This window comes from Sceloporus undulatus, chromosome 2 (assembly GCF_019175285.1).
Source record: "Sceloporus undulatus isolate JIND9_A2432 ecotype Alabama chromosome 2, SceUnd_v1.1, whole genome shotgun sequence".
Classification (NCBI taxonomy): Eukaryota; Metazoa; Chordata; class Lepidosauria; order Squamata; family Phrynosomatidae; genus Sceloporus; species Sceloporus undulatus.
In genome coordinates this window covers 163,229,015-163,256,624 of record NC_056523.1, presented here as the reverse complement: position 1 = coordinate 163,256,624, position 27,610 = coordinate 163,229,015, and the positions used below count along the sequence as shown (strand labels likewise).

At 40.4% G+C, this 27,610-nt stretch overlaps 1 protein-coding gene across 5 annotated transcripts in view; it reads left to right on the top strand.

The window, feature by feature from the left end:
- The window catches only part of TOM1L1 (target of myb1 like 1 membrane trafficking protein), a 60,749-nt gene that overhangs the window by 20,545 nt on the left and 12,594 nt on the right, over nucleotides 1-27,610 (top strand). For 4 of the 5 annotated variants that reach the window (XM_042447234.1, XM_042447237.1, XM_042447235.1 and 1 more), the window contains 6 exons: nucleotides 12,703-12,852; nucleotides 16,705-16,824; nucleotides 18,478-18,579; nucleotides 19,155-19,271; nucleotides 24,678-24,811; nucleotides 26,752-26,812. In XM_042447234.1, coding sequence (XP_042303168.1) covers nucleotides 12,703-12,852; nucleotides 16,705-16,824; nucleotides 18,478-18,579; nucleotides 19,155-19,271; nucleotides 24,678-24,811; nucleotides 26,752-26,812 — 684 coding nt within the window. Of the gene's footprint in view, nucleotides 1-5,073; nucleotides 5,179-12,702; nucleotides 12,853-16,704; nucleotides 16,825-18,477; nucleotides 18,580-19,154; nucleotides 19,272-24,677; nucleotides 24,812-26,751; nucleotides 26,813-27,610 lie in introns of those variants that run through there. The other variant, XM_042447238.1, reaches the window with a different exon arrangement.

Sequence of the window (27,610 nt, the reverse complement as noted above, 5' to 3'; positions counted from 1 at the left end):
CAAGGATGATGTTTTTCATAATAAAAACTAGGGAAAACTGCCCATTCATTGAAATTGTCAGAGAAGGACATTCTCTGTGCACCTTCTTTAGGAGAAGCACCAGGATCATCTGCAAAAGAGGCTTCTGTGGTAGCATCTCAACTTTGGAATGCCCTCCCATAGGAGGATCACATGATGCCAATATCAACTTGCATTATAAACTGTATTTTTACAATGCTGGTTGTAATTGGGTTTAAGCCTGTAGATTTTACAGTTTATGTTTAGATATTAAATTCTGCTGTCAGGGTGGAGAATGTGAGGCCCTTCATCTGGGATTGGACTACAACCCTCATCATCCCCAGCCATTGACCATAAAGGTTGGTGCTGATGGGAAATGGAGTGCTCTTTGTCATCCCAGGATCTGTTCTGTTGAACTGAATTTTTAATCCCTCTGTATACCATCATGAAAGCTTTACAGATAAAAAGGTAGAATATATGTATGTGTTTGTGCATGCACACACCAGAATTATGTTGATACTTGCACATCCAGTTTTGTGGAACATGAACATCTTTGAGTGCACATGCAAACAGGATATATCTGTTAGCTCTCTGGGTTGTAGAAGGTTGCATTGTGTATTCTCAATTTGAGCAGTTTCTTCCATGTAGACCAAGTGTGCAAATCATGCAGCCCAAATCATGTTGTTGGATTGCACCTCCCAGCATTCCTTACCATTGGCTATGCTGATTAGGGCTGATGGGAAATGCAGTTTATCAACATCTGGATGACCTCATGATTTCTACGTGATTTCTAAGCTGGCTCTTCTGGGTGGCAGATATGCATACATTCATGCAATTGTTTCTTGCACATACTGTGTTCCATCCGGTAGCTTGTTAAACAAGATCATTATCCATGTTGGTGAGCAGATAATTTGGGATGATACGTGACTAACTCTGGTCAGGCATATATTAGGTTGCTCTTCCATGACATGCTAGTTTAGGGGTACAAATGAAATTCCCTGGATACATCAAGCACACTTCTTCTGTGTTTCTCCCCCCTCTTCTTAGTAACCATGAGTCACAATCACTTTTACAAAAGCTCTTATTTAATATACATGTTTGCATAGCAGAAACTGGTTTCTGCTTCCGCTTGGCATGGTGCCTCTGTTCCTAGTTGGCTTTTTTTCTGTTTACCTTTACCTCTGTGCTCCTGTTAGTCAGAGCAGCTGTGGTACTGTACTATACTAGACCTTGGTGCCTTGAGGTGTTTATCAAAGAACTGATATAGCAAGTTAAACTATAGATTCTCCATTGTGTGATGTTTAGGGAGGGAAGACACCACATATATTTTCATTATTTGAATTGTGGAGCTTGATAACCTAACTGGAAATGAATGGTTTCTGTTAAACATCTTAATCAGAACAACTAGAAATTTTCCTTCTTTTGCTGCATTATTATCTCTGAAGAGTAAAGAGTCAGGATACCAGCAGTATGATTTAACTTTAACTATTTAAATGTAACTATTCAGACATGAGATAAATTCAATGTCTGGGTAAATGAATAGAGAGGCTACAGTATGGGGAAATGGTCATGTAGTACTGCATGACTGAAAAAATGAGAGTAGAAAGGAGCTGAGGGCTAACAGGAGACAAATGGAAGGAGATAGAATCATAGACTCCTAGAGTTGGAAGACGCCACAAGGGCCATCCAGTCCAACCCCGTGCCATGCAGGAACTCACAACCAAATCAGGTAAGTCCTTACTTGTTGACTTCAGGTTGCCAAAAAGAGTGTTTCACATTGGGTGGCATACCTTCCAACTGTCCTGATTTGACAGAGACAGTCCCAATTAATCCTGTGTTGCCCCATGTTTTCAGCTACTTTTAAAATGTCCCAGTTTCCCTCTGCTCCCTCTGTCCTCAGCTTATCTCAGTTGCTGCAAATGGAGTTCAGAGTGCAGAAGTACTCAATTAACTGAGTTTTGGGAGACAAGGGGAGCAGAATATTGCTCTTCCCTATTTGTTGTTGTGTGCCTTCAGGTCATTTCTGACTTATGGTGACCCTAAACGGAACCTATCATGGGTTTTTTGGCAAGTTTCTTCAGAGAGGGTTTGCCATTGTCATCCTCTTAGGCTAAGAGAGTGTGACTTGCCCAAAGTCACCCAGGGGGTTTACATGACCAAGACAGGATTCAAACCCTGGTTTCCAGAGTCATAGTAAAACACTCAAACCTGTAGACTCAGGCAAAAACAAACTTTTGCCATCTTGATCCCATTCTGATATTGCTTTGTCACACATGTCCCTTGTGTGTGTGTGTGTGTGTGTGTGTGTGAGAGAGAGAGAGAGAGAGAGAGAGAGAGAGAGAGAGAGAGATGTTGAAAGGTATGGAATATATTACAACCAAAGAACAGTCTTAGGTAGGAAGTGATAGAAGGTCAATCTTGGGAAATCACTCAGTACGTATTTCCAAGACCTCTCATGAAGTAATGTTCTATTCCTGTATGGCCTGTTGAGCCAGCATGGCATAGTGGTTTAAGTGTTGAAGTATGACTCTGGAGACAAGTGTTTGAATCCTGGCTCAGTTGTGGAAACCCACTGGGTGACCTTGGGCAAGTCCCATGCTTTCAGCCTCAGGGGAAGGAAGTGGCAAACCTCCTCTGAACAAATCTAGCCAAGAAAACCCAATAATAAGCTCGCCTTAAGGTCACCATAAGTCAGAAATGACTTGAAGGCACAACAACAACAACAACATGGCCTGTTGCGTCTTTAGGCATGAACCTTGTCAAAGGTACCAAGGAAGTTCTTTCAGGCCTTTTCATACATTACCACCTTGAAACACCTTGTTGTCAGAAAGTCAAGGTAAAAATAAAATTAGGTAAAAAGTTACAAAATTCCTGTACAGAACCAGCCTCTGTCTCAGAAAAAAAGGTGAAACCACTCCATTTTATATCTTTCCAACCATTCAGACTTTCAGAGCCCCCTTTCAAAAGTAAAGCCTGTGGTTAGTACACATAGGGTTTTCTCTGTGGTCATGCTGCCACTGTGCAGTTTACTTGCAGGGTGGTAGAGCCCCCTTCTTTGGAGTTTTTTAAACAGAGGCCAGATGGCCATCTGTCAGAGATGCTTTGATTGTGAGTTCCTGCATAGCAGGGGGTTGGACTTGATAGCCCTTGAGGTCTCTTCCAACTATATGGGGATTGTCACACAAGGCACTTACCATGCTGGAATCATTACCGAAATGCTTCAGAGGTGCGGAGGTGGGATAGCCGGTCACGCTTCTGAAGCATCACTGAAGCGCGTCCTGCTCCTCTCCCATCAGCTAATTTGTTTTTGAAGCAGCCATTTCTGTAATAACAGGAACTTCCATTATTACAAAAATGGCTGCTCCATAGATAATTTGTTGACAGGAGAAGAGCATGATGCCTCAATGATGCTTCAGAAGTGCAACCAGCTATACCACCTCTGCGTTTTCGAAGCATTTGGGCAACGATTCCAGAAACAGAAAGAGCAATAGCTATATCAGTCTGCTCTCTTTCCGGTTGAATGCATTGTCACTAGGGGCTACCAGGCAGATACTTGTGTTGAGAGTTAAGCTGTACCATTATGAAGAGTGAAGAGAGAGAATTACTACAGCTTGAGTCTCCCTACCCGGAATACCAAAATCCAAAGTATTCCAAAAGCAGTGGCTGAGATAGTGACACCTTGGATTTCTGATGTACAAACTTTGCTTCATGCACAAAATTTTAAAATATTGTGTATAAAATTACCATCAGGCTGTGTGTAAGACACACCAGGGATCTTAGAGGTCCCATTAATGGGGTAGTCATAAATTGAGGTTAACTTGATGGCAAATAACAACTACTATCATGAGGAAGCAAACAAAGGAAATGGAAGTGTTCAAATATGATCCATTGCCCATCCCAATAAATATGGTAACTGGATAAACAGCTAGGGAAGTTTACTTGCCCAGTCTATTCCTCATCCTTTTTCTAGCCTCAAACTGACAAGCTAAAGTGAATCTATTCAGGAAGGCCTACTGAAGAAAATTTAGCACCTTCTGTGTTGGCCATGATAGTAACAACAACTCTCAAACCCATCTTTGCAGTGCCAGAGGTGAGAGTTACTGCAGGAGGATGACTGAAGGAAACTAACATTTAATATGGATTTTAAAATGTAAGGCAAAACGAGACCAACCTATGTCTACAGCCAGATAAATCCTCATATTTAACAGCAATATACAGTCATCCCTCCATATTTGCGGCTTTGATATTTGCGGATTTGATTATTCATGAATTTCATTAATATGTTCTCTCTAGGACTGTCTAAGTCCTCCAGTGCAATTCTGTGGTCAACTTTAACTAAAAGTTGCACTGAAAGACCATTTGTAGCTACTCCAGTACCATTCTATGGTCAATGTATGTTGGACATTGACCACAGAGTTGCACTGGAGGACCTAGCGATTCCCAGAGAGGTGTCCTCTCAGTGTTTTTGTTATTTGCAGTTTTTCCATATACACGGGGGTCTTGTTCCCCTAACCCTAGCGAATATGGAGGGACAACTGTATATCTTTGCATACCCTTCAAATTTCACAGCTAAAAACTGAGCCACATACGACCAAGCAACATCAGAGTGTGGTTCAAGATGGAAAAGCTATCACTCAGGAAGAACACACAAGGCTGCATTGGTTGCTTTTGCCTGAGCCTACTGGAAAGAGAAAACTTCCAGTCCCTTCTTTCTTCTCCCCCTTGCTGAATTAACTGAGTGCAAGTTACTCCTATACTTTGAACTCAGTTTGCAACAACTGCAGTAAATTGAAGCCAAAGGGGGAAAGTGGAAGGAAGAGAAATGGGGGCATATTAAAATTAACTGTAAAAAAGTGGGATGACAGGAGTTTAATCGAGGCTATCCCTGCCAAATTGGGACATGTCTCTGCTACTAAACATGGATATTGAATGCAAAGGTCAGGGAGGACTTCGATCTCTTGTTTATAAACCTCCAAAAAGCAAATCACTAGTTACTGTGCAGGAAAGCAGATGCTGGACTTCAGACATTTGGCATGATCCATCCTCATGCTGTTAGATCTTTCAGACTTCAGCTCTCATCACCTGAAGCAAGGAAGGGTATTCATTAGGAATTAACAGAGACTTGAATTAATACTGAGATCAGGAATTGATAGAGACCAGGCAGAGGAACACAAGTCTGAAGTAACTGATTTTTTCCATTTTGTATAAAGCTCCATGTGCTTTAGATCATGGATTTGTTATATGTATGTACTTATTTCTTAATTAGATTAAACAGTAATACCTGCTCTGGAGGCTTTAGCAAATTCACTTTTTGTTTTTTAAAGAGTGATTTCCTTTGTATTCACATAGTTTAATTATACTTGGGTACATATTGGCATGGCTTCATGCATATAAACATACAGCATTTCCTCCTAAACTAGCTTTGCTTATAGAGTCAAGCACTTCAAATTTTGGTCCTGCCCCCTCCTTTAACAGCTTGGATGAAACATCCGTAACACTTCATACAGCTGAAAATATTTCATATAAAGAAGAAAGATATATATCTTAGGCAGGCAGCCAAGATGGTTGCTTGATAGTTAACCTCTTTTAGTATTAATAGACACTGGGTGTGTCAAACCTGTTTTCATGATAGGTTACTGTGTAAATAAAACCAGCTGAAAGACCTTGGTGCTCCGGGTCCTCATGAAGGATATCTGTAAGGGTTGAATATCTGCCCACACAAATCACAGTTCAAAGATCTCTGTACTGACAGAGTTATGACTTTCCCATGAAAGATTGTACAATTTCCATAATTAGTGGGTAGATTAGGTGGAATTACTAGGAACTCTGTTTGGGGGCAAAGATGGGGTTACAAATTATGCTTTGTAACATCCATTCTGGGCTGCTGCAGGTAAGGGAGTGAGCAATATACTCACCAATTAGCTGTGCTCACTGTCTGTAAGGAGTGGTATTTTACAGAACCCAGGTGTGCTTTATTTCTTTTTTGGATTGCATTTAATGGGATGGAAGTTGTTTAGCTTCTTCACCTTAACCCAGTTCTTCAACTCACTGGTACATGTACACACGTACATGCACGTATATAAGTGTGAATGGAAAAATAGTGTATTAGACTATGCTGGAACAGATTTCCTAACTTCTAGTTTATTGTATGCATGGATGTTTCCTCTCAAAGTTGGACTGCAGCTTGCAAAAACTCTTTTCAGGAAAACAGATGATGAGGGAATTGTAGTTGAGCAAGATTTGGAGAATTTTACATTTTCTATTCCTGTTTTAGAGGAGTGTTCAGTGATAAAATGGCCCCAGTTAATGTGGGGGTGGTTTTTCCGCTTCATGAATAGTGTGTATTGGTCGAGCCTCTAGTTGCCTCTGCTTTGATTTACAGTATAATCAAAATTTATCTGGGTTAGTAAATAATGGGTTAGTACTGATACAATGGAGGGCTAAAATTTGTCTGGACATGCATAGGAAGAGTGCTATACAAGATATCCCTGGGAAATGGTTTCCTTTAATAAAAGTGACTAATTCAGCTTGATAAGTTTTGGAATGTAATGAATGCTCAGGATGTTGTGTAACAATTAAACTGCCAGGAAAACAGCCTGTGCCCACTTGTGGAATAATGGCAAGTTACAAAGCTATTTTAGAGGTATATTCAGGAGAGGAAAATCATGATAGTGATGGGTCTGGTGTCTCCTATGCAATGTCACATGAACATCTCAGCCATTTTGGAGACTTTTTTGTTTGTGTAGGAGCAAACACACAAGAGCACTGGTTTGTAACCAGCTGATTTATAGGATGGGCTTGTTCTGATTTCCAATCATGGGATATTGCTGTAAATTAGGAGATGAGAGCAATCAGGGATGTAGCTAGGATTTTAAGAAAGGGGGAGGGGTCCAGACTAAGTGCCACCATTATAATGGGGCTTGGGTGCGGCGGCGCAGCAGCACGCACCATTCATTTTTCTAATGGAAGGGGGGGTCCGGACCCCAAGAACCCCCCCCCCTTGGCTACGTCCCTGGAGCCATTCTTGTCTCCTGCAACATCTTGGTATACTGATAGTATCAAGATGTCATTTAGTAATTAATGGGTTAGTACTGATATAACGGAGGGCTAAAATTTATTTGGACATGCATAGGAAGAGTGCTATACAAGATATCCCTGGGAAATGGTTTCCTTTAATAAAAGTGACTAATTCAGCTTGATAAGTTTTGGAATGTAATGAATGCTCTCCTTCCACAAGCTGAATGCTACCACTCCTAATTAAATAAAATCTTAGCAAATGACTGAGATTAAAAGTACGTAATGCTATCTGAGGTGTGCCATTGGTGGCATGCTGCAGTTCTTTCTTTTGATGAGCTCTCTTTTGAATAGCTTGGGCCTGCTGCATTTGCTGTGAAATAATTAAAATACTAATGGAAAGAACCTGCAGTGCAAGAGTGTTCCAATGGAACAGGTTGTCTCAGGTAGTTGTGGAGCCATCATCTTCAGTGGTAGCTGCAGACTAGTTGACTTGTTCAACAACTAGTGAAGCTGAGTAGCTCTAATGATTCCTGCTTCCCTCCAAGCTGTTACTTGGTAACCACCAGATTGCTGTGAGCTGTTATTTGGTAACCCAGGAGGTTGCTTCCAGCTTTTACAAGTCTCAAGAGCTCAACCTTAATTACTAGTTCTTTTACATTTTGACCTGCGGGCAGAATGCTCTTCACTGAGTCTTAGCCCTTCTTCCCAAGGTTTCAGCAAGAGGTTGCACATTTATAGACTCAGCCTCCTTCACGATTACAGGAGAATCTCCATTCCTCTTATCCTGTAACTTTAATTTGCCTCGGGCACTGAAGGTGCAGCAGTTTTTTCCCCTAACTGCATAATATGCTGCTGAGAATTCCTTCTGGTTCTGAAGGAAATCAGAGCATTTTTCTTTATAAAGACTGCACTCCCACAAGCAAGGCTCTAACTTCAGGCAGGATTTTCCTGTTGCTGGCAATGGAATCAAGATTTCCCTCCACTTTTTGGTCGCCCATAGGGGGGGAAAAAGTCAGTGACCATTCATGTCTCCTGCACATACCAACTGTAGAAACATCTACATCTATTTTGTTGACAGTACATATCATTCTTCTGTTAAATTAGCTAATGTTTCCAAATTCCATAAATTTATTTCCATATTGGATAAATGCATACACACACACACACACACAGATTTTTTTTAAAAAAATTATATAGCACCTTTCTGCCCTTTAACGGTTCCCACGACAGCTCACAATATGAATTGGACACTATAAATACAATATTTTGACAAGTTACTGTTTTGTTTTATTAGTTTTTTTATCTGTGAGCTGACTGAGAAATTATTATTAGTGTTGCAATAAAAAAAATCCACTTTCTACATAAAATCAAAAACCGCCATAAAGGAAGCAACTGCAGACAAAGACAAGACATAGTAAAGCTGAAAGTAATGAGATAAAATTTAGCATTGTTCTGTTTCACTTCATATGTCTTATGGCATAAAAATATCGCTGCCACTACCAGTGCCTCTCTGGCTGCTACTACCAGCTTTGAAATGACCAATTTAGAACCATAAGGTGTGCTTTCTCAAACGAGTTCTGGTGGTGGCATCATCCGAGGAAAATTGTTTCTTCGGGTGGTAGTGGATTCATTTGATAGCTGCAGTAGTGAGGAGAAAATCGCTTCCAAGGTTACTGTATATACTCGACTATAAATTGACCTCATGTGTAAGTCAAGGGCAGGTTTTAGGGACAAATTTGATATGACCCATGTATAAGTAGAGAGTAATATTTGGGGGCATGTAACAAAGGATAATGCAAAGGAAAACGGTGCCAAACAACTTAGAAAATTCCAGTAGGCACAATTGTTCGTGTTTACAGTAAAGACTAGATGGATGAGAAAGTAAAGGTGGATCAGTGCTTCCAGGACAAATTACACTTTTGCCTTTCACCAGGAGATGGTCTCTTTTTTAAAATAAGAGTTAAAGTACAGCACTTGTATTGACCCATGGATAAGTCGACTCTGTTTTTGGGGTCACTTTTTAGACTAAAATTTCTAGACTTATACATGAGTATATACAGTAAGCCTTGTGTTTCTGTCCTTCATTTTAGAGCAAAAGAGTGGAATGTCTGGCCATGGGTAAAAATCTGGCCTTCTGGAGTTCCCTAAATGACATGACACCACACCACATTTGATGATTTACTATTTCACCTGTGCTCTCCCTGCCTCAATTCTGAAAGGATGGAATGTCTCATCTGAGGCTTAGTTACAGTTAGCCCTCCATATCCACAGACTTTTTTTATCCATGGATTCAACCATCCATGGCTTGAAAATATTAAAAAAATAAAATTCCAAAAAGCAAACCATGATTTTGTCATTTTATATAAGGGACACCATTTTACTATGCCATTTTATTTAATGGGATTTGAGTATCCATGGATTTTGGTATCCATATGGGGTCCTGGAACCAAACCCCAGTGGATACCAAGGGCCCACTTTATTAGCATTTAAAATATGCTGGTATTTTGGGGCCCTGCCATTTTCCTTTGGCTCTGCCCACCAGTGATGTGCTGCTCAACAAGTACTGCCTTGAAATTGAATGTTGCCTTTGGGCTGAAATAGTTTTCCTTGCAGGGGACTTTTTTATGGGGGTGAGTAAGTACTCTAGTTTTAACTTTTGTATGCTTTTTAATGGTTTTATACTGTTCAGTGTATGGTTTGAAAAATGACTATATTTTAATTGCATTTTAATTTTATTGCTATGCTTTTAAAAAAATGTTTTATATTTTGTGAGCCACTTTGGGTCCCACACCAGGAGAACAGTGGCATACAAATACAATAAATAAATAAATAAATAAATAAATAAATAAATAGTTCTTGAGTCTGTTCAGTATATGGTGGGTGGAATTTAAATCGAGTCAGAGAATAATTGGGATAGGAGGGTTTTTCATACAAAGAAGCCCTCAGATCCTTGTAAAGGGTACACGTTTTTAGATATTCTACATTTTACTTTTCACTGAGATGGGAATTGTGTGGTTATCCAGTTGATATTGGACTGCAACTCTCAGAGTTGACTATGCTAGCTATGGTTACTGGTACTGTACTCAGAGTCTAACAGCATTTGGAGTTCAGTTCTCACCCATGCTGTACATAAAGGGCCATCCAGCCCCAAATACATCAATCCAAACTGCTACTGATCTACTTATATATGAAAAAGATTCCATCCCAAGCAGAGAATGTCTCTACCATCACACAAGGAGTCACCTGCTTGCAAGGACAAATTTATAACCTCCATTGTCCCACTTTGTCGGGGACAGTCCTTATTAATCCTATGTCATTCTATTGTTCAGCTGCTTTTAAAATATCCCAGTTTCTCGATCTTCTTTCTATTTTCCCTCTTTGTCCTCAGCTTACTTAAATTGCTGCAAACTAAGTTCAAAGCGCAAATGTAATTTGTACTTCAATAACTCATCAGAGATAGAGGAGATTAGTGGGAGGATTTTTGCCCTTCCTAGTAGGCTCAGGCAGAAGCAAACCTCTGCACCCTCTCCTAGCTTGTATCTTCTTCTTCACTAATAACTTTTGCCACCTTGACCAAACTCTGATGCTGCTTGGCCCCACGTGTCTCCATTTTCATCTGTGAAATGCTGGAGTGTATGATCTTTCTGGCTAGGGTTGGGAGTGGGGTGGAGAAGTTGCCACACACAATAAGTATTCATGTCTTGCTTGAAGTTTATGCAACTCTGAACCAGTTGAAGGTCTAACAGCAGCATCCTTTAATAAACAAAATCATTTCAACCTATGAAAGTAACTTCCATTTAGTTCATTGACAAATGCCTTTAAACATACACACACCTCTACCTCTCCCTGAATTTAAATGCTCCTGCTAGTTGATGTACCCTGTTGAAATTTGTGGAAAGGTTGCCCAGTTGTAATTGAGAGTATTATCTGGCCCATTAACTGCCAAGGTCCTTGTCAAAGGGCAACTGTTTGGCCCTTCCTTTCTGGGGAAAGTGCACTAATGGCTGATGTGAACCTAATTCCTTCATGTAATCTGCAAAAAATGTTCTACTTACACATAGCCTCTTCGAAGCTATTTTGTGCAGGCAAATGGGTTAGCTGATTAGCATGTCTTTCATGCATGCTGGGTTTTATAAGAGCACCATTCAAGCCAAGACTTCTTGGCAGCTGTGACTTGCTTGGCCTCTCACATGGCAGTTCATTTCCTGTTCTGATTTTGTCTTTCAGAGAGGTCCTGTGAATTTGATGCATATTTTCCCTGCCATTATGGCATCTTTATTTTCCTGAAATCCTCTATACATTGGGCGTGGGGCGGGGTGGTAATAACAGTTTTGAAGGTTTAAGATACCAGCTTTTAAAAATAGTATTTAAAATGTTGCTGTACAGTCAAGCCTAAGTGGTAAAAGCATTCATAAATCTTTCTTAGCGCAGTCCTCCACTACAGTGGATCCCCTTGAATTATTTATCACCACTACTGTGAAGATCATTTTGTGCACATTCAAAGCAGGCAAGATTGGTCCCAGCTTTTCAGAAGTGATGCAGCTGAGGAATCAGGCTGGTCCCTAGCAGGATTGTTCTATTTTGACACCTCATTCAGATGTAACACTAAACTATATTTCAATGGTGTGTGATTCAGCCTTGTGATTTTGCGCTCCAATTCTCCTTCCTTCCTAAGCAAAGCTACAAGAAGGAGCTAAGAAACCTTCGCTTCTATTGTTAACTAGCTATGCTTGAGTGTTGTGGGTAAACTTCAAGAAACATAGTTAGTCTTAACCAGAGTTATGGAAAGCAAGCAACTTCAAACTATGGTTTATGACCCTAGGCTTTTTAAAAAAAACAAAACACATTACATTAACCAGTTCTAATTAAGACATTATAGACTTGGCAGTTAATTGACTATGGAAGTGGAGGTTTCCAGTCTTCTCAGCAGAATTGTGCATATAACACTGTAGGCTATACATTTTATATATTATGTTAAATGTACTTGGTAGATTATGTTGTACTGCTGTGGTCCAAAGATGTCAGTGTAACAGAAGAAAAATGTTAGGATAACAAAAAAGATGATCTTCTTGCAGAAGAGTATGCAAGTCACCATCACAAGTCACCATAATTAGTCACTGGGCCAGACTTTGTTGTAGGTGAGAAAGATGCCTTGGCTGAAAGACTGGACTGATTTCACATTACATGACTTGGAAATGTTACTTTTTGGACTAGAATTATCAGAATACCCTAGCTACTATGCTAATTGATAAGGTTGGCAAGTGTTCTGGGGATGGTAGTCCTAAAACATAACTTTCTATAAACACTGATTCAGAGCAGCAACTGAGGCAAACAGTTGCTTTTGTGGGCCTCTGGTTGACCCCTGTGGGAAACAGGATGCTGGACTAAATAGACTTTGGAGCTGATCCAGCAAGGTTCTTCTTTGTATAAAGGGCCACTGGCAGAATCTTTAACTAAGAGAACTACTCAGTGGAACAAGGAAGGGCATGGCATGACAGTTGAGATGGGGCTGCCAAGGCTACAGGGAGCATCAAGAAAAGGAACACCTAAATTGAAAATGGGAGAAGGGAGTAAAATTCCATGGGTTTTGTGTGACATTACTATTGAGGAGTTGGTGCTTGGGTTGCTGACATAAAATGTCTTTATGCCAAGAACAAAAGCAATCCCAAAACTGCTTTCCTCCTACAGCTCCTTGAGATGTGCATGCAGAACTGTGGTCCGAGCTTCCAGTCTCTAGTTGTGAGAAGAGAATTTTGCAAAGACCGGCTCGTGAAGCTGCTGAATCCAAGATTCAACCTACCAGTTGATATGCAGGAGAAGATTTTGACCTTTATCATGGTAAGCTTCTTCTCCCCATTCCTTGCTCTTACTTAGTTGTATAAAACGTTACCAGTCTATTAAAATTTTTCATTATAATTGTCCCATGGTGAATGGAGAGGGTTTGTGGCCATCTCTGGCTGCTTTGTTCTTCTTGCTCTCTGTTAAGCTGCATATGGAGAGGAGTGAATACAGTGCTAGGGAGAAAGTAGGTGTTGTGAGGACAAAATGAGATCAGCAAAGCTTGACTATTGGCCTAGCTTCTAAGGGTTTCCATCTGAAACTGTGTGAAGCTGCCTTTATTGCAATAAAAGTAGGACATTTGCTTAGTATTACTTATGTGCTAGTTCTGTACTTAGTGCTTTTTAAAAATAAAGGTTATTCTGCTAGCCCAACAAAATGGTTTTGTGTCTTTGCTCATTCTGCTAGGGAAAGCCAGGGTTTGTTTAAACACATTCAGTTATCCTGGGCTCACAACACCCATGAGCTTTTTTCTACTCCTGACTTGATTGGCTTCAAGAGTGGCTGCTGAGTGTTTCTGTTTATGTAGCCATGTGGAAGGGGAAGCATGAGCACCCATTCTTCATTTCCTGTTATTCTGGGCTTCTTCACACTCAAAATTCAATTCTCAAACTCAAGTCTCCATGGAAGCTTCTGATGACAAAGGATGGCTTGACTGATGTTCTTCTGGATTGGGGAGTTTCTTCTCTTTCCCTTGAGATAAGATGGACAAGGGGAGAAGATGAGATGCACATGAAAATATGAATAAGAAGAAGTGTAAGGAGCTTGTGCCATTCATCCTCCCTTCCCTGGCACTCTCTCCTCGTTTTTCCACCCAGTTCTATATTTCATTTTCTTGCTTGAAAGGGGAATGAGACCTTGAAAGATAACCAGTAATACCAAGCTGTGTTCCATCCCAGAAAAAGGGAATATGAAAAAGTGTTGTGTTGTTGTTGTTGTTGTTGTTGTGGGCTTGTTCATATTACACAGTTGTAGTGTTACGATTCCAGTTTAACTGTCATGGCAGCATCCTGTGCGGTCTTTGGGACATGCAGTTTAGGGGGCATATTTAGGATTCTGTGAACTAGCATGGCATAGTTGTTTGAGTGTCAGACTACTACTCTGGAGATCACAATTCAATTCCCTGCTCAGCCATGTAAATGCCCTGAGTGACATTGGGACACTCACACTCCCTCAGCCACAGAAAACCCCATGATAGGCCTTGAGTCACCAAAAGTCAGAAACAACTTGAAGGCACATAACAACAACAAATTTAGAATTCTAAGGCAGAGGGCTTCTCTAGTGCCTTTCTAAACCTTACAATACAATGATTTTAGAGGCTAATGCCATGGAAGTTAAAGTGGAATTACAGTGATACGACTGTGAAGTGTGAAAGAACTTCTGATGGTAGGTGATCACAGATCTGTTGAAACACACACAGAGAGAGAGAGAGAGAGAGAGATCTGTGGATGATTAAACAACACTGAAATGTGATGTTTGGGAATCCCTTCTTTTAGTAGACAAATATTGTTATTTCAGGGAACAAAATCTTGTTCAAACCAGATCTGAAAAACTCTTTCCCTTACATTTCGTCCCATGGTTAGCCACAGCTTTTTCTATCTGCTCTCCATGGACTTGTAAAAGGGATACTTTTGACAGTTTAAAATGGGTAAGTGTGGATGAGGGTGGTTAAAGTATTTGGGATTGGGAAGAGATAAGAAGATTTAGAATTCACTGGCCCTATGACAGCCCTTCCATAAATGGAATATTGTTCTAAGAAGGTCTTTACTGTAACATGGAAGAATCCATTGCTTAGTGGAGTGTCAGACATGGCTCTAATTTTTCACTTTTCACAAATCATTGGACTAACAGTGGGTCATCACCAGAATTTTAGTATGAATCAATTTTACAGTGACATTGGGCAGAGGTGATGGTGGTGAAGCCTCTTTGAGTTTCCCACCATACACAGACACCAGTTTTAAAATGGATCTTGGAATAAGTGTGCACATATGTGAATGTAAAGTAGGTTCATCTCTTTGTGTAAGTGTGAATGCAAATGAATGATCAGCCACACTGTAATAATACCTGCCAGCCTCAATGTAAATGCTTAGATTAAATTGGTCTGTAGTAACATCCTCCTCCTTAATCCTGAGTGACTCTAGACTGATTCACACAACTGTTTTTGAGACTGAAAGTAATCAACATGACTCCTCTGCATACTGAAATGGTCTTGTAAAAGTCTAACCATGTGATAAAGATCAATATTTAATATGTCCTGCAGCATGTTACATAACTAGCATTTTCCACATTGTGAAAGACAAATCATGCCATGTAGAGGAACTTGTACAAGGCTCTCACATTCTGTGTCACAAGAAATTTTTGATTTTGTAATGGTTTTGCAAGAACAGAAGATTCCTTCTGGATCAGATGAATGGCTTTGTTACCAATGGCCAGTCAAAGATATTTAGTTTTATATTTTGTCTTTTTTCATGGACTTGTTTTAATAGTTTTAATTCTATTAATGGACTTACTTCTATAGATATTTTAATTACATTTTAACTATAACCATAATATATACTTATGTCTTTGCGTGTGTTTTTATCTGTGAATTGTTTTTTGTAAACTGTGTTGGGTCCCCGTTGTGGGGAAAGGCAAGGCATGGATAAATTATGGATTAAAAGAATATTTGAAAAAGAGTTGAAAAGCATGTTTTTCAAGTGTTGAAAATCTTTGACAAGATGAATTTTGCACAAAATTTGCATGTTGGTGATTTTCATAGAAAACAGCTTTTCTGTGTAGAAAATAATATTGATGTGCAGGAATATTGTTTTCTGTGCAGAAAATGCTGTATTTTATTGGGGGGGGGGGAAACACTTGCAAATTTTGTGCAGAATAAGTCCCAAATTGCAGATAATGTAGTCTTCAAAAACTGCGTGGTGTTTGAAGATTTTTCTTACAGTATGAAGAAAATTTCTCAAATTACTCATTTCTTCCTTCAAGAAAATATCTCAGAGAAGAATTTACATTCCTAGAATGACTGAATGACTGAGTTGTTTGTTTGTTTGTTTTTGTTGCTAAAGCTGCCAAAATGCCCACGTGTGGTGCATGAAAGCAAAGCAATCCTCCTTCCAAAGGGTTCCTGATAAAGCCTTTGGAGAGAGAGGGTCCTTTCTTGTCACAAGGAACCTTGCTTTCGCCAAAGTAATCAAGGTCGTCTGGGATGCTTTCTAGGGTAGGGCAGCAGATGTTGAGTCTATATAAATTTCCAGACAAATTGAATTCTGCAGTTTTTGTAACTCAATGACAGCTTGGTCAGGGATGTGCAACCAAAACTGTAGACAGTATTCCAATGCAGCTGCCCGCTCAACTCATTTAAAGAGATTATTGGCCATTTCTGAGAGCCAGGATGGTGTAGTGGTTTGAATGTTGGACTAGGACTCAGGCATAGAAAACTGATGGCCTTAGGAAAGTCACATTCTCTCAGCCTAAGAGGAGGGTAAGAGTTACAGTTAGTCAGAGTTGAACTGAAGGCATATAACTACAACTAGCCATTTCATAGGCAGTTGTCTTCCCTGCCCTTCTCACTAGCCTTGTCATAGAACTTGCAGTTTTCACTATGGGCAACATGTTGCTCTCCTGAATGGTTCTAGACAGTGCTGATGTGTTCACTGAGCTATTCAGACTGACTTGAAGATCTCTTCCATGGATAATCTGCAATAGGCACGCAGGGTTCTTTCGTGAAACCATTTATGTTCATGGAAACTGGAGGTGGAGGATATTGTTCACTACTTTGACTGTGGTGACTCAAAAATCTTAGCTTGGGGAAAAGAAGCCTCATTCACTTTCATCAACTGCTTTCTTTTGCACAAGCAGACCTGGGCCAGGGGATTCCAAGGTGCTGTGGATGTAAGTGAAGTCAAAGAGGTTTACCTGGAGCTTCTTAAGAAAGGAGTAGAGTTTCCATCCTCTGAGAACAGCAAGGGAGCAACAAAGGTAAGAGCTGTATTGACAGCTGCTGATTGATTAAAATATATGATTGTTGCAAAACCTACATGTGCGGTGAAGGTGTGCTGATTAATTCAAGAATAATGTGCATATGACATGATGATGTCATTCCTTTGCTGAGGAAACCCATCATGCATTTCTGCCCTGGAGCATTTAAAAACCTGAGAGTGGGAGGGCTAGTTTTGTTCAACAGGAAATATAGAGGTTGAAGCTTTTAAAAGCTGCCCACGAGATCTAGAGGCCCAGTGTTTTCTTCAGGTTAAAGGAAATTAAATGTCTGGATTGATTTACAGGCTCTTTAAGCCTCTTGCAAAACAAAAACAAGATTGAACATGTGCAGAGGGAACTCAAGGCTTATTATAAAAGAAAGAGGACTACTAAACAAAGATTTCTTAAATCATGGAGCAGGGTGAGCAAAGTATGGCTCTGAATGTACACCCACCACCTCCACCATGGTTGCTTTTGCACCCTTTACACACACAAACCCAACAGTCTGTGGGCTGCCATTTTTCTGCCAAAAAAAGAGGGTTAATTGCCTCTCCCGGAAGCCTCCAAGAATGGCAGTTCAGTTTGTAAATAGATTACAGAGGAGGCAACTTGTTTTTCGAAAGCAGAAGTGGACTCAACCACTTCTGGGGTTTTAGTGTTTTGCCCATATGGTCTCTGGAGGGTCCCAGAACAGACAGTTGGCTACTGGACTTGCCACAGTTGCCCATCCTATAATCTGCAGTCAATTAGGACCTCACAATTTTCCTTTCAGTTCTCCTTTTTGAAGATCAAACATTTTAGAGCCAGATATTTGACTAAACTCAAGTCGCCTACTTTAAGAATTGCCTTCACTGAGCTACGACTTCAATTAATTCCTACTGCGGTTCTAGATGGACGCTACAACAAAGTGCCTTTTGAGAACAGACTATGCATCTGCAGTCAGCCTCAGGTGGAGGATATTATTCACTACTTGTTAATTTGTCCATTGTACAGCAACCCTAGAAAGAACCTTTTAACACCCTTGCTGATAAACAAAAGTAGGAGCTCTACTGTTGAGTTGGTCCAATTCCTTTGAGTGATATCAATGACTATGTAACACATAGAGGGGCTCTTTTTGCCATGGCTGCAAAAAAGATTAGAAAGAGAGAGTTAAACAAAATTGCCATAAATTGCCAGGGAGATGCCAAGTATTAATTAGATTTTATGATTATATCGTATATGTTTACTAATATCCAGGAAAGGTGTCTCTTTTTCCTTTTGTCCTTTTTAACAGTTAACTATTTTTAACTGCACATTAAATGTTGGGACATTTTTTTTCCTTTGTATTCTGTGCCTTTTGTTTTAAATGTTAAATGTTTTATGCTTTTTGATAAGCTCATTTTGTCATGGCCTTCGGCTAGTATAATTTAAATTAAAAAAAAATAAACAAAAACAGTTAACCAAAAAAAGAAGCAGATGCAATCTTTGAAATTATTGTTAAAATGCAACCTTTAGAATTAAGATGCAGTTGGTGTGGGGCTATGTGCCTTGGATCTCTTGTTCAAATGAAATGCAAGAATTCTAAATAACCCTTTTTTTCTGTCTGAAAGTGTGGTTCTCCTGTGGTATCACTCAGATAAACCTCACAGCTATTTGCATTATGTGTATCCACAGCCTTTGCCTCAGATTGCCATGAAGGCATCCAATGGTACCTCTGTGAAAGGTTTATTGGGATCCCTCTCCCCAGGTACAATAATGACGCTGATTCCAGAGCAGGTATAGTGCTGCTGTTCATTTCAGTAATTGGTAGTGTAAGTCTTCATTGTCGTGGGTGATTGGCTGACAGAGGTGCTCTAGAATGATCTCCACCTGAGAGAAACCATTTTTGGCCAAGTGATGCTGGTTGATGGTTTTATGATTGTAGGTTGCTGTGTCCCCCCCCCCCCCCCGTTTTGAATTGTGAATTAAGTATTTTTGTGTGCAGACATTTGCAGGCAGATGTGCACTTGTGATTGATCTATTACTGTACCTTTGCATTCAGAGAATAGCTGCAACAAGTAATGAACCATTCATCCTCTCCATGATAAAGTTAATCTGAATGTCTATTGGAAAATGGGGGGTAAAGGGTCACCCTTCCTTGCTATCTACGGTAGTTGAAGTCATTTCAGGGATGTAATTTTGATTTGATTGTTTTTAAGCAGGAGTGAAAAGGAAGAGAAAAATGTTAAAAGGAACTTGAGTGCCATTTCTTTTTTGAGAGTTTTTAGCTTGTCTTGTTCCTGCTTTTTAACTAGGACTGCCATCTCATACTTACTTAGTATTGTATTTTGCCATTTTGTTGTCTTGAACAGGTTGGGAAGCTGTACAGTGAATTGGATATGGTTAAAATGAACGTGAGGGTCATGTCAGCCATACTGAAAGAAAATGTTCCAGGGTCAGAAAATCCAGATGATATGAAACTGTTACAGGTATGGAATGCCCATTTGCTTGGTTATTTCATTAAAAGAAGAGCTGATAGAATATGGGGCTATAGGTTGGTCTACATAAAGAAAATTATCTTGGTAGAAAGTAAGTAGAACATGATCTAGCATACACAGTTTGAATGCATGGGGGGGGGGGGGAGGGAGCAACAAAAACATCCTCAAAGAAAAAGCGTAGTGTCTTGGAGGATGTCGTTGTCAATTAAGTGGGTGTCATCTTTGAATGCCTTCACATGGCAGAGGATGGATGGATGGCTAGCTGGGCAGATGAGTGTTACTGCTAAGAGATTTCTTTGGTTTTAAGCGAACATAGGGTTTGCCTATTCTCCTTGACATTTTACAGCATTATTATTATTTTTTTTAATAAACTGGGCATTTGAAACTGGTATTCAATTTCCACTTTTTTCTTCCACCACCGAGAGTGATGGGTATTTAAATACTGTATGTACTCATGTATAAATTGAGGGAACGTTTCAGATTCAAAATCATGGATTTTGATATAACCCATGAATAAGTCAAAGGTAAAACCTAAGGGGCTATGAGGAAGAATGGAAAGGGGAAAATCCCACTTCTATCCCTCCTTCTCCTTCTCTGGACCTCTCTCAACCACCTAACACCAATTCCCAAGTGCTGGAGGAGAGGTTTTAATGTCAGATTGAGAAGGGAAGCAAGTGGTATTAAATGTGGAGTTTCTTCCATGGGAAGAGGAGGCATGTAACAAAGGATATAAAGGATGAAGCCAAGGAAGACCATGCCAAATAGCTTACAAAATCCCAGCAGGCATAAACGTTTCTGCTTAACCTAAAGGCTGAATGGATAAGGAGAAAACTAATCATCACCATTTTTCAGCCAGAACTAGTTCCACAGTGGACAAAGTACAGGGGGTTGGTGCTTCTTTTAGGTTCCTCCAATATGGACTATGGTCTCACCTTTTGTCCCTCTACTCAGAGAAGGGATGATTCCTTTTTTGATAACAGTTATCATACAGTACTTACTTTGACCCATGGATAAGTTGACCCAGGGTTTTTTAAATCAATTTTTTGACTAAAATTTCTAGACTTATACATGAGTATATACAGTAAACCCTGTTTTGGGGAAATTTTCCCACATACAATAACTAAAGGGATCCAAAGAGTAGGTGACTGGAGAAAAGTACAATGCTGACCTGTCACGAGGTGAGGGATAGATGACAGCAGCAGCGGAAGTGCATATGTACTCATCCTTTGATTGACAGCCCCCCTGCAAATAATGGTGTTGCATGTAGCCACAGAAAATGTATAGATATGAATAGGCAGTATTGAAATGAAGACAACTGGAGTTGTTTTGAATGTGCAAAAATGCACACCAATTCTCAAAACACACATACACACACACACATGTGTAGACTGGCCCTTAAGTCATTAACTCCCAAATTAGATTATTGAAAGCCATTGCCACTTGCACACTGAGGGATACCTGAGCAAGTGCTTTCTAAGACCTCCTCCCCACTACACACATACACACTGTCCCAGCATCATCTCAGTGGGCTGTTTCAGAAAGGCTGGGTTTCAGTGTTGTGGGCCACTGTGGAGAGGGGTGGTAGCAAACAGTTCATGTGCTAATAGGAACAGTCACTAACTGCCATCGTAATTTCTCCATAATGCCCATGGGCCTTACATATTATCCTAGAGGCATTCTGGAGAAATTAAAAATTGCTGCAGCTTTTCTAGCCAACCTTTTTTTTTTTGCCAATTAAAAAGAAGACAATTAAAAACAACAACAAAAGGATGCTGACATCAGCAGAATACCAGCCTTGTTGCAGAATTATTCTCTCAGGAAGAAAAAATGAGACTCTGTTTTTTTAAAAAAATATCCTGGATTTTGCCACGTGGTGTAATTCCAAATTCAGACTATTGGAAAAACCTTATCTCCCTATATGAGCCTGCTGAAGTTTTAAGATCTTTTTGGGAGGGCTTTCTCTCATCTCACTACCATCACAGACATATCTCTTTGAGGATCCAGGAAAAAGCCTTTGCTGTGGCCGCTCCCAAGTTGTGGAAGGCTTGGTTTGCTCCTTTTCTACTCTCTTTTTGACAATAGGTAAAGAACATATTATTTGAACAGACCTTTAACCTTTAACTGGTTGAGGTGTGCTGTTTCCTAATATGCGATATATTTTACTAGAAAAGTGCCCATTCTGATTTTAAATGTGAACAAGCTGTATTGGGTGCTTTTGGAAGGATGAGAACTAGAGAGAAGGAAAAACAGGAAACAAAGGTTTGACTGCATCTACATGACAGAAATAATCTGGTTTGAGACTGCTTTAACCGCCCTGGCTCAATGCTAGGGAATTCTGGGAACTGTAATTTTGTGAAACATTGAGCTTTAGGAAGCTCTAGTGCCACAATAAACTACAATTCCCAGGATTCCCTAGCATTGAGCCAGGGCAGTTAAAGAAGTCTCAAACTAGATTATTTCTGCAGTGTGTTTTGGAACATACCTAAGAATTCCTAAAGACTAAGGTCTAAAACAGACTACATAAATACAGTAATCCAGTTTGAGACTGCTTTAACTGCCCTCACTCAGTGCTAGGGAATCCTGGGATTTGTAGTTTATAGTGGCACCAGAGTGTGCTAACAGAGAAGGCTAAATGTCTCACAAAACTATAGTTCCCAGAGTTCCCTAGCACTGAGCCAGGTTAGTTAAGTCTCAAACCAGATTATATCTGCAGTCTTTTGGACCTAAGAATGCCTTTTCTTTCCTGACAAGAGCTTTCATTCTACCTGTTTACCTCACTAGTGGGAAAATGTATCTGCTAAACACCTTGGAGAACCAGATTGGTGTGAGTGGTTTGAGCATTGGACTAGAACTCTGGAGACCAGGTTTGGAATCCCAGCTTGGCCATGTAAACAAACTGGGTGACTTAAGGCAAGCCACACTCCTTCATCCTCAGAGAATGACAATGGCAAATCCCCCCGAAGTAAAGTGCCAAGAAAACCTCATGATAGGTTCACCTTAACTTCACCATAAATTGGAAATGACTTGAAGGCACACAACAACAACAACAAACACCTTGGCTCTGAATAGCAAGACGTGTGAGGAGAAGTCATAATCTATTATATATAAGGGTGGATTTTCCTAAAGTTGACATATCAATTTTTAAAAATCAATTCCTTCTTCATATAATTTTTATACGCATTTATAACATGAACACAATACATCACTTTGCTCCATTCCAGTTGAATACATTTTTAATGGATGACTTTATGTCCATTTTGTGTGGCATTAATGGTGTCCTCATGTGATGAAATCTGGTCTTTATGATATTGATGTTTATATTCCCTTCATATGGTAGAATGCCAAATTCCGCTACATAAAAGTACAATCAGGTAAACTAAATCACCACTCAAAATTGCTGTGGTCAAGCCAGTTTATAAATAAAAAGAAGGAATATCAGAATGCCAGCTATGATACTCATGTTGAGAGCCAAGAGATAATTGGCAAGACAGGGAATGACTGGAATTTGGTGAATGCTAATACTGACAGATTAATTTTGTGAATGTTCAGAAATGTTTAGATAATCCAGGAAACTGAGCCAATCAACATAACAGAAATACCACAACAACAAATACACCAGTTAGACCCAGAAACCACACACACATTCTGTAATATTCAGGCTCCATGGTATGAACAAAAGCTATATGAAATTTTCCCAGTGAAGTGGAAAGTAGGAGGTTATTCCATTCTGTATATAGATGCACCACAAGTCTTTTCTTTCCTTTTCTTTTGACATCATATTGTGCCTAGTTTCAAAATGCAGTTGTCTACGATGAGGGCTTTGCCACCTGAAGCAAAACCAACACTTGCACAGATCAAATGTCATTTCTGAACCGCCACATGATTGCATCTGAAGCAGGCCGTTTCACACTGCTACATAAGCATCAGAAGACAAACTAGACCTTGTTTGTCCACTGTTGCTGTGTACCTTGGCATGTCATTTCTGACTTACAGCAACCCTAAAGGAAAACTTATCGTGGGGTTTTCTTGGCAAAATTTCTTCAGAGGAGGTTTACTATGGTCTTCCTATAGCAAGTACATTTCTATACCGCTTACCAATGTACTAAGTGGTTTACAAAGTGTTAGCGAATTGCCACTAATAAGGTGAGTACTAATTTTAGCAACCTACAGAGGCCCTTATCACACGAGGGGTTTTGCAGCTCAGATCTGCAGTCACTTGTGGTCCAACCATGCGAATTCACGTTAAAATGTGATGTACTATCACACATGATTGCTTTCTATTGGGGGTCATTCCAAGGCGGATCCACAATCAATCCGAAGTGACTCCTCATTTTTATGAATTCGGTAACAAGCGAATTCACAAAAATTGTTTCCAAGCTCACTTCGATTTCAATCCAAATTGGTCTGGTGTGGAATGCAGCTTTGCTTCTGTCCTGGTACACCCCCCGCAAACCTCCATGGTGGCAAATTTCCCATGATGCAGTGCTGCAATTTTGCTCCATTTGCTTCCGGTGCTCCTTCAAGAACAGAGAGCACGTCTGGATGTAGCAATGGAGGGGGCAATTGGAGGCTGAGGGGAGAGATGGGAGCAATGGAGGGGGCGATCTGGGGCTGGAGGGAGACGTGACAGGAACAGTTCACGTGAGGGTTGCATTGACGTGAAACAGGAAACAGGAAGTGGCTCCCTTCTTCACCCCGGAAGCATAAAAGATCTCGATGCGTTCAGAGCCCCACTGATCAGGCGCAAGGGTGCCAATTCGAATTTTGAATTTGCATGATATGTGCCAGTGTGATAATTTAATGTGCACTCGCTCTGCTTTGACTCAGGAAGGACCACAGTTTCGTTCTTCACATGTGATAATTCATCACATGAATTGCCTTGGATTCGAATTGACTCTGCTTCCCCTTCAATTCGGATTGTCTCTGGATTGGAGTTCCAGTTTCACATGTGATAAGGGCCAGAAGGATGCCAGGCTGAGTTGATCTAGTTTGTGAGTGAGTGGGTGCAGGACAAGTATTTAACCACTGTGCCACCAGGGCTCCTAAGGCTAAGGAGCTTCCTCCAAGGCTGAGAGTGTGTGACTTGCCCAATGTCACCCAATGAGTTTCCATGGCTGAACAGGGATTCGAACGCTGGAATCCCAGAGTCTTAGTGCAACACTCAAGCCACTACACCATGTTTTTTGTCTGTCCTTGATAACAAGTAATGTTTTTTCAGACAGACTGTTGAAAATGATTGTTTTGATCCTGAAACAAAAGATCTAGGAGAAAGTAATGAATTAATGCACATTCAAGCACCTATGGTTGTGTGAGTCAGATGTAATTAATGTGTCTCCTGCATCCATTGTTTTCTCTATTCATATGCTAAGGGGGATCTCTTCTTTTGTCTCTTGGCAGAAGCTGTACAAGACATGCAGGGTAATGCAGGAGAGAATCATGGAACTGCTAGCAACTGTGCAGAATGAAGATGTAATCACTGAACTGATACAAGTAAATGAAAATCTGAATAATGTCCTACTGGGACACGAGAGGTAAAGCTGTTTGATACTGAGTATGATCTGATGGCTTGCATGTGTAGGCTGTGTTCATAAACGTATTGTGGCAGAACTAACAAAAGGCCTATCAAAATGTTGTATGTTCCATGAGGTGGTTCCTCAGAATTGTTCAGGCTTCTTACACTCTCTCCTCTGCACATTTCACTCTATAGAGCAACAAATGATTGAAGTAACAGAACCAGTCAGTAGATGGTTGTTTGGATTTTTAATTTCTCCCTGACATTGGAAGATTAGCCACTTTTTAGGGCAGGGATGAAAACTATGAGGGCTTCCAAATGTTGCTGGACTACAGCTCCCAAAATTCCTGAACTTTGGTGAGGGCTGCTGGTAGTCTCAATTCCACAATACCTGGAAGGCTGTGTGGGTCCCACTCCTGGTTTAGATACTAGATAGTCTCCCATTCTGTAATTCACTTTCCCCCAAAGGACAACTATAGCCTGCTTCATATCCACTGCCAATGAAGCAGCACAGGAGGAGGGAACAAGAATACAGGCCAGATGCTGTCACAGCCAAACCTCACATGGCCTTTCCTGTTGGTGCCTAAGAGTGCCACAATCCCTTGCTTTCTCCATGTTGCAAAGTTCACCTGCATAGGTAAAGGTAGTCCCTTCACATGAATGTCTAGTAATAACCAACTGTAGGGGTGGTGCTCATCTCCGTTACTAAACTGAAGAGCTAGCATTGTCTGAGGATGACTCCAGTGGTCATGTGGCCAGCATGACTTCACCGAATGCTGTTACCTTCCCACCGAAGTGATACCTGTTTATCTTCTTGCATTTGCATGCTTTCGAACTGCTAGGTTGGCAGAAGCTGGGACTAGTGACAGGAGCTCACCTCATCATATAGCACTCAGGTCTTGAATTGCCAACTGTTCGATCTTCCGATTGTCAGAACTGGCATCTTAACCCCTAAGTTACCATATGCATAATGTTACTAGACTTTGGTATACTACTGGCTTGCCAGTATATGCTACTAAATTCCCAGGGCCCTAAATTGGCGTTGCACATGTAGAAGTGTACTAGCGTTGTTATAGCTTATCCTAATCAGCAGTATATCAAGCAGGTATGTTAAAAGTGTTATGCCACTTTCTGTAATGTACTTTATTGCAGCAACATATAATTTACTATTTTATAATGAAAAAAACAGAGATTCCCATTGTTGCAACGATATCCCTGCAGTGTGTTTACTTTTGTGGCATGTGCTGCTTAAAGCCCTGCTTAAGCAATGCCCAAGATTGTACTGTGCAAAATCAACAAACACTGTTAATTATGAAGAGACAGATATCCCAAGAAAATAAAGAAGGTGCCATAAAAGCCCCTATGTTCTGCTAACCAAGACTAAATGAGTGAAAAACCAAACTAACCTCTGTTTATTATGATGAATCAGTTAGGTGTCTTCAAAACTTGTTTGAGAGCAAAGTCACCAAGAGATCTTGGAAAGTCTTTTGTGATCAGAGTCAGCTTTAGGATAGGGGTAGGGAAATGCAGGCCCTGGGTCACATGCTGCCTCCATGTCTCACTTTTGGGGTCCTCAGACCTCCCTGGTAACACCCAAAGCCCTACCAGCTCTTCAAGAAAAGTACAAAATTATTCACAGCAATTTTCAGGCAAGATTTCCCCCCAAAACCAGCCAAAATTCCCCCAACTCATTTGCAAATTGATGCTTTAGGTTCTCACCCACCTCGACCCCTCTCAACAGAAGAGGCCCCAAAGTAGCTAAAGTAGAGCCTGGAAATGACTAACCATCACTTTGTGTGCAGCCAAACATGTTGGTACAGTTAAAACTGCCCCCCTCCATGCAGTCACCCATCCCAGCTGTAGAATCTTCGAAATGAGGATTTCAGGCTCTATCCTGCCCCTGCCTCCCATAATCTATGTGGCTTGAAACTGAGGAACTAGTTGTACTTTTTTATGTAGGTTCTCTCGAAACAGAGTACGTTTCTTGGAGAATCAGAGGATTCAGAATGAACGCACAGCGGTAAGTAACGGATATTCAGTTCTACTGGCCCAAAACAACTTCCTATCATTAGGGAAAGGACCCTGAAACCTCTGATACTGTTACATTCTTTGGCCCTTGATTCCATGTCCACTGTTTCTGCCTTCCAAGTAGAGTTATATTTATTTATTGGTAAGAGCCAGCATGGCATATTGGTTGGAGTGTTGGACTACAGCTCTGGAGACCAAGGTTCTATTACCTGCTGAGCCATGAAACCTACTGGGTGAGTGTGGGCAAATCACACTCACTCAGCCTCAGGGGAAGGCTAAGGCAAAACCTCCACTGAACAAATCTTGTCAAGAAAACCAAATAATAGGGTCGGGTCACCTTAGGGTTGCCATAAGTTGGAAAGGACTTGAAGGCATATAATAACAAAAGCGCAGTGTGTTTACTGGGGTCTTTACTCTTAAGTAAATGTGTATGGAATTGCGAACTTCATCTTTTAATTCATTGTGTAATGTTTGATAGAGGACAGAGTACTAATACTTAATCAGCCATAACTAGACAAGTATCTAAAATGTTTGGGAGAAGATACATTAACCAGTTTTATGTTTATATCGGAATATTAAATCCACTTCTATACACGGGGGGTATGAATAACTGCTAGAAACAAGGGCTGTGAGCACAGGAACACCCATCTGCTTTTCTTAGTTGTGGATGTTAGTCTTTCCACTTACATAAAACCTCTCTTTCAGGGAATAATTCTTTTTGCAGTTCTGTTTATATTGCTCTTCTGGATCATTTATGAAGTGATCTCCTAGACTTTTTTCTGAGGACTAT